This window comes from Lissotriton helveticus, chromosome 2_1 (genome assembly GCF_964261635.1).
Source record: "Lissotriton helveticus chromosome 2_1, aLisHel1.1, whole genome shotgun sequence".
NCBI lineage: Eukaryota > Metazoa > Chordata > Amphibia > Caudata > Salamandridae > Lissotriton > Lissotriton helveticus.
In genome coordinates this window covers 594,921,458-594,942,195 of record NC_136059.1, presented here as the reverse complement: position 1 = coordinate 594,942,195, position 20,738 = coordinate 594,921,458, and the positions used below count along the sequence as shown (strand labels likewise).

General features: G+C 43.3%; 1 protein-coding gene across 3 annotated transcripts in view; it reads left to right on the top strand.

Annotated features, from left to right (window-relative positions):
• The window catches only part of BDP1 (BDP1 general transcription factor IIIB subunit), a 1,449,812-nt gene that overhangs the window by 1,210,697 nt on the left and 218,377 nt on the right, over window positions 1–20,738 (top strand). For all 3 annotated transcript variants that reach the window (XM_078675286.1, XM_078675285.1, XM_078675287.1), the window contains one exon: window positions 12,851–13,016. In XM_078675286.1, the coding sequence (XP_078531412.1) occupies window positions 12,851–13,016 (166 nt within the window). The remainder of the gene's footprint in view (window positions 1–12,850; window positions 13,017–20,738) is intronic.

The following is a 20,738-nucleotide window of genomic DNA, read 5'->3' as shown; positions in this document are numbered from 1 at the left end:
AAATGGGTTCGATATATCGATGATTTATTTGTGGTGTGGCGGGGGGACATGCAAAGTGCAGAGGAGTTTGTTACAAATTTGAACAAAAATGACATAAACCTGCAACTTACACACACGATAAGTAATAGCTCGGTATGTTTCCTGGATGTAGAAGTACATGTAGTGAAGGGGTGCTTCCATACAAGGTTACACCGAAAACCCACTGCAGGAAACACCATCCCACATTCAACAAACTTCCATCCAAGACACACAATATGCAGCATACCTTACAGGGAAAGCTAAGGATACGCAGAATCTGTAGCAGTGAGCAAGATTTAATAGATGCACAGGAGGAATGCAAATCCCGTTTTGTGACCAGAGGCTACTCAGAAAATATTATTGACAAGGCCATAAGCCGTACCAGGGCACTTTCCAGAGAGGACCTGCTGTTTAAACCATCGCACAGCAAGGTCAAAGAAAAAAACAGTGCAAGGCAAGAGATATCCCATCCTAGGCTTATTATGACATATAACAAGCAAAAAGACTGCCTTAGCAAAATAATCAAGAAGAACTGGATTTTGGTTCGTAGTGATCCGGTAATGGGGAACAAACTTCCAGCAACCCCTATAATAATATTCAGGAAAGCACCGAGCACTAGTGACTTTCTGGTCAGTAGTAGCGCAGAAATCAAAACGGGCACAAGTTGGCTAACCGGTCAGAAGGGTATTGTGAGATGCACCTCTACAGTATGCCGTTTAGGGCAAGCCGATAACAATCAACAGGTTCCTAACCTGGAATATGGAATTTGCCATGTATGTGCTGGAGCGCTCTTGTGGACTGCAGTACGTGGGCAGCACGCAACTGCAGGTCCGCAAGAGAATTCTCTAGCTCCTAAGGGCCATAACCCGCTCGGATACAACATATCTGGTGGCCCGTCATTTCAGGGAGGTCCACAATAACGATCGGGACCACCTGAACTTCTTTGCGGTGGACACAGTCCCGCAACCAAGACGAGCTGGTAACAGAGAGGCAATTCTAAGGTGGTTAGAGAAGACATACATCTTGGAACTGGATAGCAAAAGCCCACATGGGCTGAATACAACTGAAGACTTGCATACTTGGCTATAACTCTGACTCATAATTTAGATTTTTCTCAGCCTGCTGGGCAGAAAATCTGGATTTTATTAAAGACACGGAGGCTAATATTATGCAAATTCTCCTTTATTGCCACAGCTCAGCAGTAACAATGAGAGAACATAGAAGATATGAACATTCTAGAAGATGTATAGCTCATGAACACACAGCCATCATCCTTCTTTGTCCAAAGCTGCGAATCAATAGAATAAAATCAACAAAATTCAAACTGAAGCAAGACGTCCAACCAGCCATCTTCATTAAACAAAGGTAGGAATTCTTATTCTGAAAAGGAGACATAAAAGGTTAAAAGATACAACCCTTTGGGAGGGTCAGTTAGTGGAGGGATAATATTAGTCTCCGTGTCTTTAATAAAATCCAGATTTTCTGCCCAGCAGGCTGTGAAAAATCTAAATTTTATAGCATGACATGGAGGCCAACATTATGCAAGTTCAAAGAGAATTGAGAACATTGTCAATCACATTATTAATTGGTCTAAAATAACATTTTTTAAACATACTTTCATTAGACCAGTCAGCGACTCATAATATATCTTGTAGCCCACCACCAAGCATAAAAGCTTTAGAAGCCGATGCACCCCTAAGAGAGTGTGCACCAAAAATAGAAATGTCGACGCCACATTCACTCATCACTTCTTTCACCCATCTTGCGAGAGTGGGGGAAGAAACTGGTTGATGAGGAGATCTATGGGAGATTAGGAGTTGTGTTTCAGTACCTCTCAAGTTGACAGTCCTGTTTTCATATTCTTTTAGACATTTGATAACACATAAACATTCATTCTCAGGAAAGAAAGGATAGAAGATAGGAGAAGACATAGTCTTGGTCCTTTTTTTAAGATAAAAACAAACTCCTTCAGGCTGAAAGGCCCTGCTAGTAACATCTAAGGCCTTAACATCTGAAGTTCGCCTAAAGGAGACCAAACAAAGTAAGACGGTAAGTTTATAAGAAATACGCTTGAGAGAGAGGACATGGTTATCTCCCCATGAAGAGATAAGATGCAATATGTCTCTCACGTCCCACAAGGCTGAATATTTAGGAGTCGGAGGATTGAGAACACGCATGCTTCTCATAATCTTTTTGGTCAAGAGGCTTTGACCAACAGATACACCATCAACTAAGGAGAGACCTGCAGCTATTGCTGATCTATAGACATTAACGGATCTATAACCGAGGCCAGAAGCGAAAAGCTCAGAAAGGAAGTTAACTACATGAACTAAATCAATTGAAACGGGATCATAATGTCGTTGAAGACACCAGCGAACCCATTTGTTCCAGGCCAGTCGATATGCCTTCCTTGTTCCAATACTTCTTTGTATTTATGACATAGCCCAGGTATTCTAGAAGCCGGATGGTAAGATCTGTGTGTCGAAAAATTGTCGACTTGATAAGAATGTCGTCCAGGTACATTATCAGTCTTACACCCCTTTCCCTTAACCATGCCACCACTGGGCGCAGCACTTTGGGGAAGCACCATGGGGCTGAGGATAGGCCGAAAGGGAGGCTGCAAAACTCCCAGAGTTTTCCCTCCCAAGTGAACTGTAGGAACTTCCTGTGAGGGGGCCAAATAGGAATGGTCAAATAAGCATCCTTTAAATCCAGGCATGTTAACCAATTGCCTTTTCTTAGTACATCTCTGAGTAGGTGTATTCCCTCCATTTTGAAATGGTGGTAAGAAACCCACCCGTTTAGACTTTTTAAGTTTATGACAGGCCTCTGTGTCTTGTCTTTCTTCTCTACCAAGAAAATATTGCTGATGAAACCTCTTTGAGAGCCCTCTCCTATAGCCCCTTTGGTGAGAGATCTTGAACTTCTTGAGAAACAAGTTTCTTTTGATCTTGGGAGAAGATTATCTCCCGGGGAGGTTTTAACTGAAAGGGAACATCTCTAAACTCTATCTTGTAACCTTTGACGGTTTGTAAGACCCAGGGGTCCTGAGTTATCAAGGTCCAGTTGCCAGAGAAAAGGGCTAGTCTCCCACCCACCTTTACAGGGGTATCTGAATAGTCTTTCAATGCACCTACCTGTCGAGAAAGTGTTGTTCCTTCTTTCACCACGCGAAAATCTTCCCCTGCTGCGTTGTCTCTGGGGGTAGAAGGTTTGGTTCCCGTAGAAAGACGACTGTTGATACCTAGGACCTCGTCCAAAAAAGGGTCTTGCAGGGGATTGTCCACGGCCGGGGAAACTACCCCGCATTCTCCCGGCCCGTCCAAAAATCCTGTTCTGGATCACCTTCTTAATTTCGCGTTGGGACTTTTGGATCGAGCTAAAAGCCCAAACGTATTCCGCCAATTCGCGTATGAAATCTTCTCCAAATAGGAGTCCTTGCGAATTGGGTCCTGCCTCCTTATTCGCCAATTCTATGAGTTTAGGGTCTATTTTAAGTAGTATCCCTTTTCTGCGTTCATTAGATATGGCAGTGTTTGCATTGCCGAGAAGGCAGATGGATCATTGAACCCATTCGCGAAGCTCTTTAGGATCAATAGGGATGCCTCCGACATAAACATTCTCTGCCAAATCAAAGATTTTGGTTAAGGCACCAATAATATCAAGTAGACGGTCCTGACAAAACCTGAGTCCCTTGTCTATGCCCTTCCTCGGGTCTTTCGCACCCTTAGCTATAAATGCGACGACCTTAGGGTCGAGTATTTCGGGGGTGAAGGCGATTTTATCTGGAAGGGATGGGCGAGGGAATTCTGATCTCAATCTCGACCTCACTTCTTTGGGGATCTCCCTTCTTAGCCAAAAGCTAATGTATTCTGCGACATGTTGGGACGGAAGCCATGCGGGAGAAATGGGATGTTTAATTAATAAGGGGTCGAACATATTGTCCCCAGAGGGGTCAGTGATACCCATTTTGGAACCTGATACTTTGCTTGTCCCCTCGGAGTTCTCAGTGGAGTTGTCTTCCCGGATCTCAATATCTGAATCAAAGGGTGACGAGCAAGAGAGGTCTATCTCTGCTTCGTTTTGTTCGTCACTATCGATAGGTATAGGTGAATCTGGACCTAATTCTTGTCCTTCTGTGATGCCCGAGGCACTGTTCTGATCTCCGCCCTTATGGCGAGATTGAGACGATTTTGATGACACCTTATGTTTTTTAGAAGACAAGTTAGGTTGTTCCCCCGCGCCTCTTTTCTTTGGGGCCTTAACTGCCCCTTCCTTAGTGCCTGAGGTATGAGCACTACTAGTAGAAGGCCATGCCCTCCTAAACATTTCAAAATTCTTATTGAGGGTGTCATTACATTTTTTATTAATGGTTTCATTAAAGGAGTTCATGGCTTTATCCATGGCTTTAGAAACCAGTAGTTCCAATTTTGCATCTAGTGAGGCATCAGGGTTAGAAGACATGAATATATATAAATGTAAAAGGACAAGAGTGTCCAGCAGTCTTCAACCTTATTTATTATTTATTAAGTTTACCACAAAAGCTTTTAAATTAATGTTTCTGTGTTATTTAGTCCTACCTTAAGTTAGACCTGCTTCGTTTTCCCAAAAGTTTGTTGGTAACCCGGCCAACGACTCACGGAGAGGACCGTGTACATTGCTAAGGGCTTTTCCTCTAAGGCACGTTCCCTCCGCGGCACACGATCGAAGGCGCACCGCGGAGGCGAGAAAACCCGAAATCTGAGCAGGAGATGCCAGGTAAGGGTGTAACGTAGCGCATAGCGGACCCACAAAGGAGAGGGTTCGCAGGCCGGTTCGGGTCGCGGGTGATGTTGCCAGGCAGCGAAGGGCGGGCAGCGAAGGGCGCGCTCGCGTTCAAAAGATGCGACCAGAGAGGGGCAGCAGGGGGCCCGGTTGCGAGTAAGGGAAGGGAGGCAACGTTTCCGGAAAAGAAAGCAGAAAGAGACCAGCGTAAATCAAATAGATGAAATCCACAACGGAAAGATAGGGAGATACAGAAACATAGGCAATGTAAAAAACATAGCAGTTATTAGAAAGGAAAAAGAGAAAAAGAAATGATAAACAAGCGCATGGTAGGGTTAAGTGGACCCAGATATGCGATAACAAGGGTGAAATCAAGCAAGCACACGCACCAGTAAGCACGAGTGAAAGGGAGGTACGTATCTGTGTGAGCAGCAGCAACAAAGGATGATGGCTTTGTGTTCATGAGCTATATACATTCTAGAATGTTCATATCTTCTATGTTCTCTCATTGTTACTGCAGAGCTGTGGCAATAAAGGAGAATTTGCATAATGTTGGCCTCCGTGTCATGCCATAAAATCATAGTCAAGGTCCAGTCCCACTCACAGATCCGAATAAGTCAGATACACCATTAGGGTATTAATAGTCTTGCATATGCTGCACTCCTTTTATCCCTGATGAAACATTTCCCACTTTTTATTGTAAATATGTATTCATTTCAGACCCGTGTTTACAATTAATTTTTAAAGCACATGTCACTTTATTTGTGGTTAACAGGACAAAATAACCAAAGCAAATTAGCACTTTACAACACTAGCACTTTGCACAATAACATTTGTACATTACAAGCAGCAGAGTATATGCCCACAGGGGCAGTAATTCCCTTTTTGCATTTTTGCACATGTAGTTAAGATAGGCCTCTTCAGAGCTTTGCTTAACATCTGTTTTAGTATCAATGATATATAAATTAAATACTAAATGAAGCAAGTACATGACGGTATTTAACAACAATAAGGGAACAGTGGGGAATTTTAACTGTTTTTATGTACTAGCATTTATACCTTTTAGAATGATTATATATGTGTTTGCAAAAATATATATTTTGTATATTTATACAGAATAATTGCGTAATTTGCACATAATGTACAAATCATAAGGCCATGGACTACAAAAATGTAAATAAGCTGCTTACCTGTACTATGAATCGGAATCCTGACAGGTAGTCTGTTTTGCATATCTTGTCATGCACTGAGCACTTTAAATATGGGGAGGAAACAAAAGCATATCATGTGATCAAGGCCTTTCTGGAGCTGAAACCCGTCATGGCGGCACAGCGCACAAGATGAAATAATAAAAAAATGTGCACAAGAAAGTGAAGTCTGTCCCGTTTCTGATTCCGCGGTTGCAGGAAACTTTGTAGAAAAGGATTGTTATTTTTTTTTTTTTTCAAAGTTTTTTTTTATTTGCATCAAAGGATCATGGACAATAATCATTTCATTTTTACATAAAAAGAACAAAGTTATGACAATACTCCACGGCTGCATTAGACAATTATATAACATTACCTAAACCATGCCACACATATAGATAAAAACAGATAGACATAAATTTTAAGAAAGGATTACTAAGACATAAATAAACCCCATATTCTGTCAATTTTTCGTCTGGCCTGCAATCCCCTCGAGTCTGCAACAGCGGTTTCCATACTATAGATCTCCTTAACTAAACTCCACCATTCTAAAACTATTGGTGGGTTCGTTTGGATCCATGCTCTAGCAATAATTAACCTTGCGCAAGTGATTAAGATATTCAAAAGATCTCTAAACCTTTCACCCCCATTGATACCCACACAAACATCAATATGTGAGAATGAGAAGGATTGCTCAAGCCTCTCAGAGATAACCTTAATTATTCCTTCCCAGTATTCATTAAGATGAGGGCAAGAAAAAAACATGTGGACAATATCCGCGCCACTCATATCACATTTAGGGCACTTCGTCCTGTCAGAGTAATTATTGTTCGTTGCCCATTTGAGTATCCTTTCAGGCGTGTAATATAATTGACAAACAGTTTTAAACATTTGCAGTTTTAAGCTGGAGGATTGAACTGAAGCATTAAGGCTTTCGAGAGATGTGGTAATTAGATCTGCTGGGACACTCACTGCCAGTTTCCTATTCCATTTCTCTGTTAAAGTAGTAACATCGCTGGTCCTAAGATCAGAAAAAAGCTTATAACCCAAACTTATGATGGACTTATCTACATCTCTATAAATACAGTCCCATATCTCAGATTCTGAGACTGCAGTGAGTTCTAATTTTTTCACCATACAATCTCTAATCTGATAGTATTTAAACCTTGCCACTTCAGGTAGATTATAGCAGAGTTTCATTTTATCAAATGCCATAAAGCCATGATGGTCATATAAATCCCCCAGCAATCTAATACCAGAGTTTAAAAACATTTGACAAGCTGGGTCATGGAAAATAGTAGGGAAACCGGGATTGCCCCATAAAGGTGTTTTACTATGAAAAAGAGAGGTATTGCATTTAGCCATAATAGATCGCCAGACACTCACAGTGTCCCGTATAGTCTTAAATTTAACCCTTTTAAAATAATTGGGGTCGTTTATCCTGTACATAAACATATTAACATCTAATCCTAGTAGGAACTTATGAAAGTATAAGCATTTGTCCATAACTGTCAAACTGCAGATCCGAGTCAGAAATGCTGACCAGTAATAAAATTTAAAGTCTGGAAAAAGCAGTCCTCCTTGAGTGAAGGGGAGTTTAAGCAATGATACGGCGCGCCGAGCTTTTTTATATCCCCACACAAAACTGCCAATAATACCTTCTAGTCTGATGAAGAAAGAGTTATTAACCCGTAGAGGAATTGTTCGAAACAAGTATACAAATTTAGGCAAGATTTTCATTTTTATTAAATTTATTCGACCAATCATACTGATTGGGAGTTTATGCCATTTCTTAAGTTGAATGGCGGTTTCTTTTAATAAAGGTTCATAATTTAATCCTATAATAGAATCAATGTCCGAGCAGATTTTAACACCTAGATAGGTAACTGCGTTACTTATTCCAGAAACAGGAGTAAATGATGGGTAATTCATGATGACCTGAGTTTTAGTGGCGTTAAGTCTATAACCAGAGACAGAGCCATATGTGCCTGCTTCTATTAAAATACCTTTCATGGTTTTAACAACATCTGGCGAGAAAACAGCAATATCGTCAGCATATACAGTTATATCTAATTTATCTGAGCCATTAAAAAAAGGGCAGATTAACATTTGGCGTTGTAGGGCAATTAAAAAAGGTTCTATTGCAAGAGCAAACAGCAATGGTGATAAAGGACACCCCTGCCTTGTCCCTCTTTTGATGGGAAACAGAGAAGAGCATTTCCCCATATATGAGATCTTACCCATAGGATTATCATATATTGATTGGATCCATCGTAATTGTTGTCCTTTAATACCAAATGCCTGTAGAGTTGCCAAATCCAAAATTGCAGCTCTAGTTTTGCTCATTCTTTGAAAGGCATTTTTTCTGGTAATATCCAATTTATAATTCATTATACAATTAAAATCTCCTAACACAATATACTCTCCCCCCATCCAAGTAATTCCATATTAATTTGGTCAAAAATTATAGGCTCATCTTGATTGGAAGCATAAACTCCGCATATTGTAAGTCTAAGATTTCCTAGCTTTATCTGCGCTATCGCCCATCTGCCAGCTTTATCAGTTAGAGTCTTGATTATTTCACATTTTAGTTTTTTATGTTTTAGAATCGCTACTCCCCTAATTGAAGCATTAAATTCGGTGCAAACTAGGAGATCAAATCCTAATTGTTTGATCAGTTGCTTATCTTTATAAGCAATATGAGTTTCAGTAAGAACTACTATTTGCGGGTTATACATCCTAAGTTCCTCATAGACAAGGCGACGTTTTATTTTATTGTTTAATACTGAAACATTCCAGGTTAAACACTTTATTAAATGCATTTTAAATTATATATTTCCTTATCCATGCAGCCACTATAAACAATTATCATCAATGCCTTGTAAAGCTTCTTAGTTTTTTTGTCATTTTTGTGTCCTTTGATGCACTTTTTTCCCCAAACCATTACTTCCCTTAGCCCACCCCACACTCTACTTCTACCTCCCCCCACCCCGTGTTTACCTGTGGATCCCCCCTTCCTGTTGACTGCCGTTCCCCTGGCAGTAGTGAGCGGATAGAACGCTAAACGGGTCCAGGTATATGTAATTAGTCAATGCGACACAGTGCTACACACTTTCTCATTATTTCAAATTCAATTTCAACAGAATCAAATAGGCAATCATCTGATATCAAGTGAGTAGCAACAAAACAAAAAATTATTAACATCAATATATCCAGTAAAACCAGAAAAACCAAAAAATATCACATATCCCCCCTATATGCTTAACATTAGTCTATATACTTAACATTAGTCTTTAAACTTTAACTCAATCATTTCCCATCTTTTCAGCTTTCCAAGAGATAATTGCTTTTTCGACCTCATCTACATCCAGAAAAAAATATGAGCGGCCATTTTTTATCACTTTCAGCTTTGCAGGTTCTTGCAAGTAAGCTTGAAATCCGAGATCTTTGATCGGATCTATGAATTGTTTTAGTTTCCATCTCCTTTCTAGCGACATTTTACTTAGATCTGATCTCACAAAAAAAGTAATAGACTCAATAGTAACTGGTGTATTAGGACGCGCTTTTAGTGAGATGGCTTGTCGGAGCAGATAATTACCAATATAGATCAGTATAGGTCTTGGGAATTTGCTACTCTTATCTCTCTGGAATAGGGGTAGTCGGTGCGCTCGTTGGATCTGAGAATCCCAGTCCCAGTCTGAGAGGTCTGGAAAAGCCTTTTGAAACAAGTGGGTAATGTATGCCCTCGGATCTGCCCCCTCCGTTCCTTCAGCAATACCAAAGACGCGGAGATTCTGTCTTCTATTCCTATTCTCCAAATCTTCCAATTTGACTTGCATCTGGAGTATTTGTGAGGCGTGCCTATTCAATTCAGTTTCAGAGCTTTGTGATTTTTCTTCTGTAACAACCACTCTCTGCTGCAATTTTTCTATGTCCTGTGTCACTGCCCCCAATTTACATGCCATCTCTTGTAGCGAAATTTGAGTTCTATTATTGTCTTCTCTCATTTGCTGGTAGTGGGTCTTGGCCTCTTGCTTCTGTTCATTTAGGAGGTGCAAGATTGTCTGAAAAGAAGCAGTCACTTCCCCTTGCGGTATCCATTCAGTTGGCCCAATAGAAGAGGATGAAGCAATGTCTCCCAAGTGCATTACTTGTATAGGCTTACCTACTGGAATCCCTGATACCTCCGGAGTAGTTGCCCTAGGAGTGCCAGACATACCCTCGATTATACTGTCATTACCATTATTACCACTACTACTGCTGATATTGCTGCAGTCAATTGACACAGAAGGAGAATTATCTCCAATAAATATCAGGGTAGGTGCAGAAGAGTGTGGATGTAATTGATCCAATGTACTATCCCCAGTAGCCTTTAATCTTTCAGAAATGATGGGTTGAGTAGGACTGAGTGGGGCATCAGCTTTTTTTTTGTGTATGGACATATTGGTTAGATCGTTGGGGCTATTATTACCCGAAAGACGCATCGCCATAGTTTTTACACCTCCCTTGGCCTGTACCCATTGTCTGATAGGGCTGTTTTCGGCAATAACCTTCAGAGCGTTTGTTTTAGTTTTGCCCGACATTTTTACCATCTTGTTCTTACTTTTGCCCTTCGATTTCTTGGAGGGTATTTTATTTTTATCTTTGATCATACTTAAGGGGGTGTTGCTCCCCTGTTCATTAACATCCACAAATTCTTCATCCGTTTCACCGACGTCTAGGTTATCATCATTTTCACCTCTTTCACTTTCTCTCACTCCCACAGCACTTCCTTTGTCTAAGGGCAAGCTAGTAGTGCTAGACGATTCAGCATAAGAGGTCTTAACATTAATATCAGTGTTGAGTGAATTCGACATTGTAGATTGAAGCTCTTGGGGCTCAGTGTGATCAGCAAAAGTGTTATTGGTGGTAGGAGTTAGGTCGCTTGCTCCTTTCTCCAATTGAGCTGTCTCTAAGGCCACTAAGTTACTAGAATCATGAGCTGTGGTAGCGTCATTTAGAAGCTGCTTCTCAGCCTCTTTTAAATTATTCTGCTCTCTTTCATTTGCAGCATTGCCTCCATTTTGACCCCCCTCAGCTGTATTACCTCTCAAATGAGGTGGGATTTTACCTCCTTCGAGTACACCATCCTGCAGTTGGCTGTCTTTCAAAGCAGTTTCAACGACACCCTCAGCTACCGCCGTGGCTCCAGCTCTTCCGCTCGCTCCATGCTGCATCTGCTGTTCGGTGCTCAGAGCCGTTTCCACGATGTTGGCAGATTTCTTACTCGCCAGAATTTCGTTTATGGCAGTAACAGACAGCGAGACTGCAGAGGTTCCTGCTCTCCCGCTCGCCGCTGTATTGCGCGTTGTCCGTACGGGAGGCTTCGGCGCCATCCTGCTGACGCTCACTCTCTCTGGCTGAGCTGTAGCCGGTGCCGAGGGGGAACGCAGACCCAACCAGCGGATCGCTGCTGGAGCCGATCCCAGTCTAATCCACACCGACAGGCTCTCCCAGCCCAGTCGAATCCGTGAGGGTTCCCGAGGCAACCGCGATGTCCCAGCTCTTTCTGCACCGGCGGAATGAAACAAGCTTTGGATGCGGCTCCCAATCAGCCGTAGTTTCCACATCAGCCTCCTTGTTCCACCGTATTACTAATGACAGCTAGAAGAGATGGCCAGAAGAGATGGCAGGAATCGGGTTTTTTTTTAACGAGGTGAGCCGCCGGGTTATTCCGCACTGTAGCTTATATTAGTCATCTGCAGTTCTTGGCGCTGTATACTGTGTCTGTGTCGGGTTATTGCCACAATATCAATTCAAACCCAGACCCGTCTCAGCGTCCTCCACTCCGGCGGTGTCAGAAAAGGATTGTTATATGTGTGTGTATATACATATATATATGTGTGTGCGTGTGCGTGTGTGTGTGTGTGTGTGTGTATATATATCTATGTATATATAGATGTGTGTGTGTATATATATATATATAGATGTGTGTATATATATATATATATATATGTCAATATATGTGTGTGTGTGTGTGTATATATATATGTAAGGATATATATATATATATATATATATATATATATATATATATATATATATATATATATATATATATATATATATAAATAGTGTGTAGGTCTACTTAGAGTAGCTTGTGGGGCCTTCTTTACCTTGCAACATGTAAATAAGAGAGGTAGAGAAAATTAATTGACATGTTCTCTTATTAAAATCATCAATATCCAACCTTTCTTAATGTTTACTACTGCCTGGTTTTGTTTAACCTCAGAATTACCTATTAATTTAGCCGCATAAATATACTGAAAATGTTGTATTTACGAATGTTTGAAGATAAAAATAATTGAACTCCCCCCACCCCTCTTCCCCCCTCGCCCCCAAACAATAAAATTGCTCATCAGCTATCTAAAGCTTGAACTTTACAAATCATCTACTGGAGTGTTGCAGAAATGGAACACAGCATGTTGCATCATAAAGGAGCCTTTGTTATGCATAAGGTATTTAGATGTTCTACTTGGAGGAAAGAAATAGACATATGGAAACACTTCTCTATCTTTTTTAAATATATGTTCTTCTTGATCATTGATTCCTATTTTTTTCATGATGTTCAATGATTTTCTTGCCTTTTTGGTCAAGATCAAGGTTATCAATAGTGTGTAATGTAAACGAGCAATGAAAAGTTTGCAGGTATTTATTAATGCCTTAATACGCAGTCTCTGTTTTTTCTTTAAAATGTTATTTTGCCAGACATATTTAAAAGGCTCAGTTGAGAGTGCTTACCAGAAATCTGAGTTTATTGATTGATAAAATCTCCATCTTGATTTGTCTGAAATTATCGTGGATGTCCCTGAAAGTACTTCTTACTTATTCATTTATTTTAGATGTGCGAGACAGGGAAAAGACATTTGTGAATTTAACAAAATGCAAACTATGCAAGAAGGATCTATTACTATGCCACACTACAGCTCAAGTCAGAACTCAGAAAGTAGTCCTTCTGGACAGGATATGGGTCAGTTGGCAGTAATTTCAGACACCTGTAAGAAACAAGTAAGTAGTGTTTATTTATGCGTTTTAAAATAAGTTATTCTAATAATATCATTAAAATTTGTTTGGAAGCAGGATCCAGTCTCACCTCTCAGAACAGCCGGATTGGGTTTGTAGATTGAAACGTTGACACCACCATTTGGTTTGCAAATGGTAATTCAAAGTGTTCCTTTTTACAGCAGTTCAATCCTTATGTGTTAAACCAAAGCTTTCTTAGTGTTGAAATGTGGCCAATATACAAAAAAATGAAATTGAGAAATTCCCATTGAGTGGCTGAACTTAAATAGACTGCTTTTCATGCATACTAGCCTTTCCTGGCAACTGGTGATCAATGGCATAATCAGCTGTGAGCTGAAGTACAAGCAGCATGATTTTTAGGCCTCGCCCCTTTTCTATTTCGCAGAAATAGAAAACAGGGGTGAGCCCTTATGTCGCTGATCTGCTTCTTTCCCCAAAGGCTCTATTCAGGCAGCTGATTGGCTCTCTTCAAGCCGGATTTTGGGAAGTGCACGCCTCGTGCACGAGCTTGCCTGAGCCTTCTGCCTATCAGCCTGCCAGTTCTCCTCCCCTAATTATTCACTTCACTTATTCACGGACGCAGGCCGTGACTCTGGCTCTTCAAAGGCTCTGCTCCCCGCCTGCCCCTGTCGCTTCATCTGCTTGCCTTCTGTCCCTTAATCTCCCCGTGACTCCCCCCTCACCTCTCCCACTCCACTGCTTCAGGCCCCCACCATTTGCTCAGGACATTGCTTGTTTCAAATGATTCAGCGTTAATCCTCGATCGCTGGCCTTGATGCGTAGTGAAAATGCTTTAAAAATTTTTTTTTTAAACAATTAGATTTGATTCCAGTGCTCCCGATGCAGTGTGCAAATACTGAACAATAAACTTCACCTCAGAAAAGCGGTTTGTAAATGCTATTGCACTAACTCCCAATGCAGTCTTAAAATCCTTTGACACCCCAGCTTCTTTGCCACCCCCTCCCTTCCTGCTGGCATTCACCCCTCCCTTTTCGCCGCACAGTCCTTGTTTTAGTATTCCTTTGACCTCGCACCACGCTTACTCGGCCTGGCCCCATTGTGAACAGCATCACAGTTCCCTTACGTGTTTTCAATACACTTCGACCGCTGCGTTGACTTAAGCACATAATTCTGCAATTCTGACATAATTTGATCGGGTTCTCTGATGCGGTGTGCAAATACTGAACAATAAACTTCACGTCAGAAAAGCGGTTTGTAAATGCTATTGCGCTAACTCCCGATGCGGTCTTAAAATGCTATGTTGCTGTGTAAACAAAAAGCGGGTGTGGTTTTGAAAAGAAAATGCTAACATCCCATCTTGGAACCCACATTGCTGGGTCTTATTTTGCTTATATTTTCCCAACTACATTTGTACGTGCGCACAAAGCACACTTAATCACCAATTGCAGTTTTTAAACATTTTGGCACGTTTTTATTTTAAAATTACAACCGTGACCCCAGCTCTCCCCTCCCCTCTCTCCCCTCTTCCCTCTCTCCCTTCCCCTCTTCCCTCTCTCCTTACTCTCCCCTCTCTCCTCACTATCCCCTCCCCCCTCTATCTTCACTCCCCCCTCTCCCCTCCTCTCTCCACTCCCTCTATGCTCACTCTCCACTCTCTCCTCGCTCTTCCCTCTCACCCCTCCATCTCCCCTCTCTCCCCCCTCTCTTTTCACTCTCCCCTTCCTCCCTCTCCTCACTCCCCTCTCTACCCTGCATCTCCCCTCTCCGCACTCTCCCCTCTCCTCACTCAACCCTCTCCTCACCCAACCCTCTCCTCACTTTCCCCTCTCCTCACTCTCCTCTCTCCCCTCTTATTCTCTCTCACCTCTCTTCTCCTACCTACTCTTTACCCTCTTACCTCTCTCCTCTCGTCCCTCTCCACACTCCTCTCTCTCCTCAACCTCCCCTCTCACCACTCTCTCCCTCTCACCATTCTCCTCTCACCACTATCCACTCTCACCACTCTCCTCCTCTCTCCCCTCTCTCCTCCTCTCTCCCCTCTCTCCTCCTCTCTCCCCTCTCTCCTCCTCCTCTCCCCTCTCCCCTCTCTCCCCTCTCTCCCTCTCTCCTCCTCTCTCCCCTCTCTCCTCCTCTCTCCCCTCTCACCACTCTCTTCTCTGTCTCCCCCCCTCCCACCACTCTCCCCTCTGACCACTCTCCTCTCACCACTATCCTCTCTCCTCCTCTCTCCCCTCTTCCCTCCCTCTCCTCTCTTCTCCTCTCTACCTCTCCCCTCTCCTCACTCTCCCCTCTCCTCACTATCCCCCTGTCCTCACTATCCTCACTCGCCCCACTCTCTCCTCTCTCTCCCCACTCTCTCCTCTCTCATCACTCCCCCTCTCACCACTCTCCCCTATCCTCACTCTCCCCTCACTCTCCCCTCTCCTCACTCTCCCCTCTCCCCTCTCTCCTCACTCTCCTCTCTCCTCACTCTCCCCACTTTCCTCTCTCCATTCTCCCCTCTCTTCGCCTCTCTCCTCTCTTCTCCTCTCTCCTCTCTCCCCTCTTATCTCTCCCCTCTCCTCACTCTTCCCACTCTCCCCTCACACCACTCTCCCATCTCTCACCACTCTCCCCTCCCTCTCTCACCTCCCTCTCATCTCAATCTCCCCTCTCCTCACTATCCTCACTCTCCCCACTGTCTCCTCTCACACCACTCTCTCCTCTCTCACTACTCTCTCCTCTCTCACCTCTCTCCCCTCTCACCCCTCTCCCCTCTCACCACTCTCACCACTCTCCCCTCCCTCCATTCTCCCCTCCCTCTCTCACCTCCCTCTCTCCCCTCTCCTCACTCTCCTCTACTCACTCTCCTCTCCTCCCTTTCCCCTCTCTTCTCTTCTCCCCCTCTCCTCACTATCCCCACTCCCCCCACTCTCTCCTCTCTCAACACTCTATCATCACTCTCCCCCTCACCACTCTCCCCTCTTACCACTCTCCTCTCTCTCCTCACTCTTCTCCTCTCTACCTCCCCCTCTCTCCTCACTCTCCTCTCTCACCTCTCTCCTCTCTCTCCTCTACCCTCCCTCTCTACCCTCCCCTCTCTCCCTGCCCCGCTCTCCCCTCCCCTCTTCCCTCTCTCCTTACTCTCCCCTCTCTCCTCACTCTCCCCTCCCCCTATCTCCTCACGCCCCCTCTCCCCACCCTCTCTCCACTCCCTCTCTCCACTCCCTCTATCCTCACTCTCCCCTCTCTCCTCACTCTTCCCTCTCCTCTCTTTTCACTCTCCCCTCTCCTCACTCTCCCCTCTCCTCACTCTCCAAACCCTCTCTCCCCTCCCTCTCTTCCCCTCTCTCCTCACTCCCCTCTCTCCTCACTCCCCTCTCTCCCCTCCATCTCCCCACTCTATCTATCGCCCTCACTCACTCTATCTATCTATCTATCTATCTCTCTATCTATCTATCTATCTATCTATCTGTCTATCTATCATCCTCACTCTATCTATTGCCCTCACTCTATCTATTGCCCTCACTCTATCTATCGCCCTCACTCTATCTATCGCCCTCACTCTATCGCCCTCACTCTATCGCCCTCCCTCTATCGCCCTCCCTCTATCGCCCTCCCTCTATCGCCCTCACTCTATCTATCGCCCTCACTCTATCTATCGCCCTCACTCTATCTATCGCCCTCACTCTATCTATCGCCCTCACTCTATCTATCGCCCTCACTCTATCTATCGCCCTCACTCTATCTATCTATCGCCCTCACTCTATCTATCTATCGCCCTCACTCTATCTATCTATCGCCCTCACTCTATCTATCGCACTCACTCTATCTATCGCACTCACTCTATCTATCGCACTCACTCTATCTATCGCACTCACTCTATCTATTGCACCACCACAGCATCACTGAACGCCACAGCATCACTCGTCGCCACCACAACATCACTCAGCGCCACCACAGCATCAATCTGTGCAACCATTCAACAACAACTGGTTCAAATATGTTTTCTCAATGTTTCAAGCTTTATTACAAATGTCACAAAAAGATGTTAATATTTCACTTCTGTTCTTGGATTTTCGTCACGATAAAATACACTGAACATAATCGTCATAAGTTATTTACAAAAGTTTAAGCTATTGCCATTATAAATTACAATAACTTTTATTTAAGTATTAATTAATAAAAAATAAAAGCCATTGTTATTTGTAATATCAATACATGTAAGTCACGTAAATACAACACATATTGCATTACAAATGCTATAGGTGTCGCATTTGAAAAAATTATAACTATTGCCATTGTAAATGACAAAGCTATTAATTTCGCTACTTTTAAAACCAACACATGAATAAAAAATGTGTAATTTTCAATACCAATAGCTCAAACTTTCCTAATGCAAGACCTATTGCATTGCAAATGCTTGTTCTAAGTCAGTCGGTAGTTTGCCCCAGCTATTGTTACATTGTGGACGATCCTGAGGTGTCTGTCAGACTTTGAACTCATTGTAGTAAATGGCTCTTTTTGTGTGATAACCCCCAAATTTTGGATGAATGCTGTGGGTTATTTAACTCAGTAGCGCACTGGGGCTTGCTGTCCAGTTCCCAATGCATGTGCTCTGAACCCTCTCACCCAAAGTATGTGTACAATTGGTTAAGACCTGTTTGGCTGTTTTAACGTACCTATAAGTCCCAAGTATATAGTAGCCAGGAAGACGGTAGCAGTAGCATTGATAACATCCAGACTGGACTACTGCAACAGTCTTTATTCAGGTACCAACAAAGCAGTGCTGCATAGGCTGCAGATGGTCCAGCATGCTGCTGCTCGCCTGGTACTCCGCTGGCCGAGAAGGTCATCTGCCTCGGCGGCGCTTAAGATCTTACACTGGCTGCCCATCCACAAGCGTGTCCTATTTAAGGTCCTTGTTATCACCTTTAGAGCCTTTCAGTTACAAGGTCCGAGATATCTGTTGAATGGCTTTAAACGCTACGTGCCAGCACACTGTTTGAGATCTGTCAATCAAAATCTTTTGGTGACTCCCAGATTCAGATTGGCTACCAAAGGGGGTAATCTCTTTTTGTACTAGGCTCAAGAGCTTGGAATAAACTGCCAGTGCAGCTTCGGTGTATAGTCAAGGAGAGCGAATTTAGGAAGTCTCTGAAGACATGGATCTTCTCGCTCTCTGATGTGGCTTGCAGAGCACTAGTGTAAAGCTTGTAATGCGTTGAAATTGCCTTCTGTCCACCAACTTTTTCCAGCGGGGTTGGGTGTTGAGCGCCAAGATGCTCCTTGGAGCGATAGTAGCACTATACAAATGTGTGCTTACATTACAGTACCAGAGGTACCCATTGCTAGAAATTTAAATGTCAATAGTGGACTGTAGCACTTATTTGTGCCACGTCAACAGTGACAAAGGTGAAAATATGACTCTAGGCCTGCCACTGCAGCCTAGTCGGGCGGCATTAAAACTGACAACTCGACATGGCAAAATAAACTATTTTGCCATGACAAAACCTTCCCTTTTAATATCAATAAGCCACCCTTAGGAAAGGCCATAGTGGCTCACCAGGAAGGGTGCTAAATATAAAAATGAAGGGCATGTTCCCTTTTGTGTTTCTCACACCACAGTAAAAACACAAAATGTAAGTTTTTAGCATAATAAGGCTATCTGATTGAGACCTCTAGCCCCAGATTCCTTAACTTTTGAATTCTCCCCAGGCGTCGGATTGGATCCGTAAATTTTTCAGCAGCACCTTTGCATGCCGGGGTACAGCGGCGTTCTACTCCGTGATTGCGTTGACTCAGTTTGTGACGTCAATGGAGTCATATAAGTCCCATCCGGCATGCAGACGTCCATTTCTTTTCCGCTCTGCAACACGGATCTGCAGAAGGTGTTCCTCAGGCCGTTTTCTGCCCTACTTCAACCGTTTTTACCAGTTGGAACAGTGTGCCTTTCTCATGTCTTCAGGCTTTTTGGCTTGTGCGTCTTGTGCATAACAGATGCCGACCACAGACACGCACTCCATGTGTCTATGGTGTTTGGGAGAACACCACAACTCCGAAGATTGCAGTTCATGCCTGAAGCTGAAGGCGCACAAGGAACGCCGAATGAAACACTTGGCGGCGCGGCAGATGCGGTCTTCGGACATTTCTCGTCAGTCTCGGTCATCTACTTTTCATTTGAAGGGTCATGACTATTCCAGGGGGAATAGATATAACAACCACAATGGGTGTGGCTCCGCACTCAGTTTAATTTATGCACTTATTATTTTCCTAAATTTTGCACAGTGTAGTTGGTGCTCATGTGATACTCCCACTGAGCATGGGAGGTACAATGAATATCGACGCGCGTTACTTGCTCCCAAGTTCCACAATCACATCGCACACTTCAATTCTCTTCATAAATTGTAAAAGAATGTGTTCTTCACATATTGCTCATGATTACGTCTTTTTAATTTTCGTTATTTTGTTAATTGTTTCATCATTAACATTCCAGTTTTTTATATGTTGATTTCAAAACTTTTCAATCTGCCCAATGCATTGGGCAGATTGAAAAGTTTTGAAATCAACATATAAAAAACTGGAATGTTAATGATGAAACAATTAACAAAATAACGAAAATTAAAAAGACGTAATCATGAGCAATATGTGAAGAACACATTCTTTTACAATTTATGAAGAGAATTGAAGTGTGCGATGTGATTGTGGAACTTGGGAGCAAGTAACGCGCGTCGATATTCCAGGGGGAAGTCATTTTCCATCGACTTATGCTGATAAGCGTAGGAGGTTGAAGTTGCGGCACCTCTCAACTTCGCCGTGAGGGGATTTTGTTCCTCACGGTTGAGGAGTCCGTACACAACTATGCCCTGTGCCTCCTCGGCTAGTTGGGGGATGGCCCCCATCGAGGAGAGAGGAGCCAGTGGGTTTTCCCCCGGTGTTGGTTGGGCCATCTGAGTCATTGGGTTGGCGTCTGCCAAATCCGTTTTGGCACCGGTGCACTTCGCTTTCTAGGTTTCCACCTTCTGCATCCATTGTCGATCAACTGACTCTAGCATTGGCGTTGACGGCGCCGATCAAAACCATTTCTCCTCCTCCACTCGGCATTGCCTTCTCTGCGTCGATCGACATAGGATGCGAAGTTGATCGCACCAACGGGAGGGTATGTTGATTTTCCACTTTCCTCTCATGGTGGGGCTTCTGAAAGAGGTAATATGGAGGAGTCTGGGTTATTACAGCCTATTGCTGACACTATTCCGCCTCTTGTAGAGGTGAGTTGGCTTTCTACACTCGGTGAGGCTGGTGGGCTGGAGTCTTCCCAGGCCTCAGGACTACTGTCTCCTCCTAGTCTTGCTACTGAGGCGAGTTCCTCTTTTGCAGACATGTTAACAAGAGTGGCTATGGTTTTGGAACTATCTCTTCCTACGGTGGAGAAGTCCACTGATCCCCTGATTGATATCCTTTATCAAGGTCAGACAGGGGTGGGACCTGTTCTCCCATATAGTGAGGCCCTGTACGACATACTGTTGGGTACTTGGGCTAAGTCTGATACTGAGGTCTCAGTGGATCGTGTTATATTCCGCAGGCACTTGCCTGCTCCTGGAGATCCAGTTTGTCTCCTCAAGCATCCTACCTCTTGTAGTTTGGTAGTTCAGGTGGCATCAGCCTCACAGGATGTTGATTCTTTACCTAACGTTCCATCAAATAGAGAATCTAGGAGGCTAGATTCATGTGGCAAGCATATTTTTTTTCTCAGTTAGTTCTGCTTTA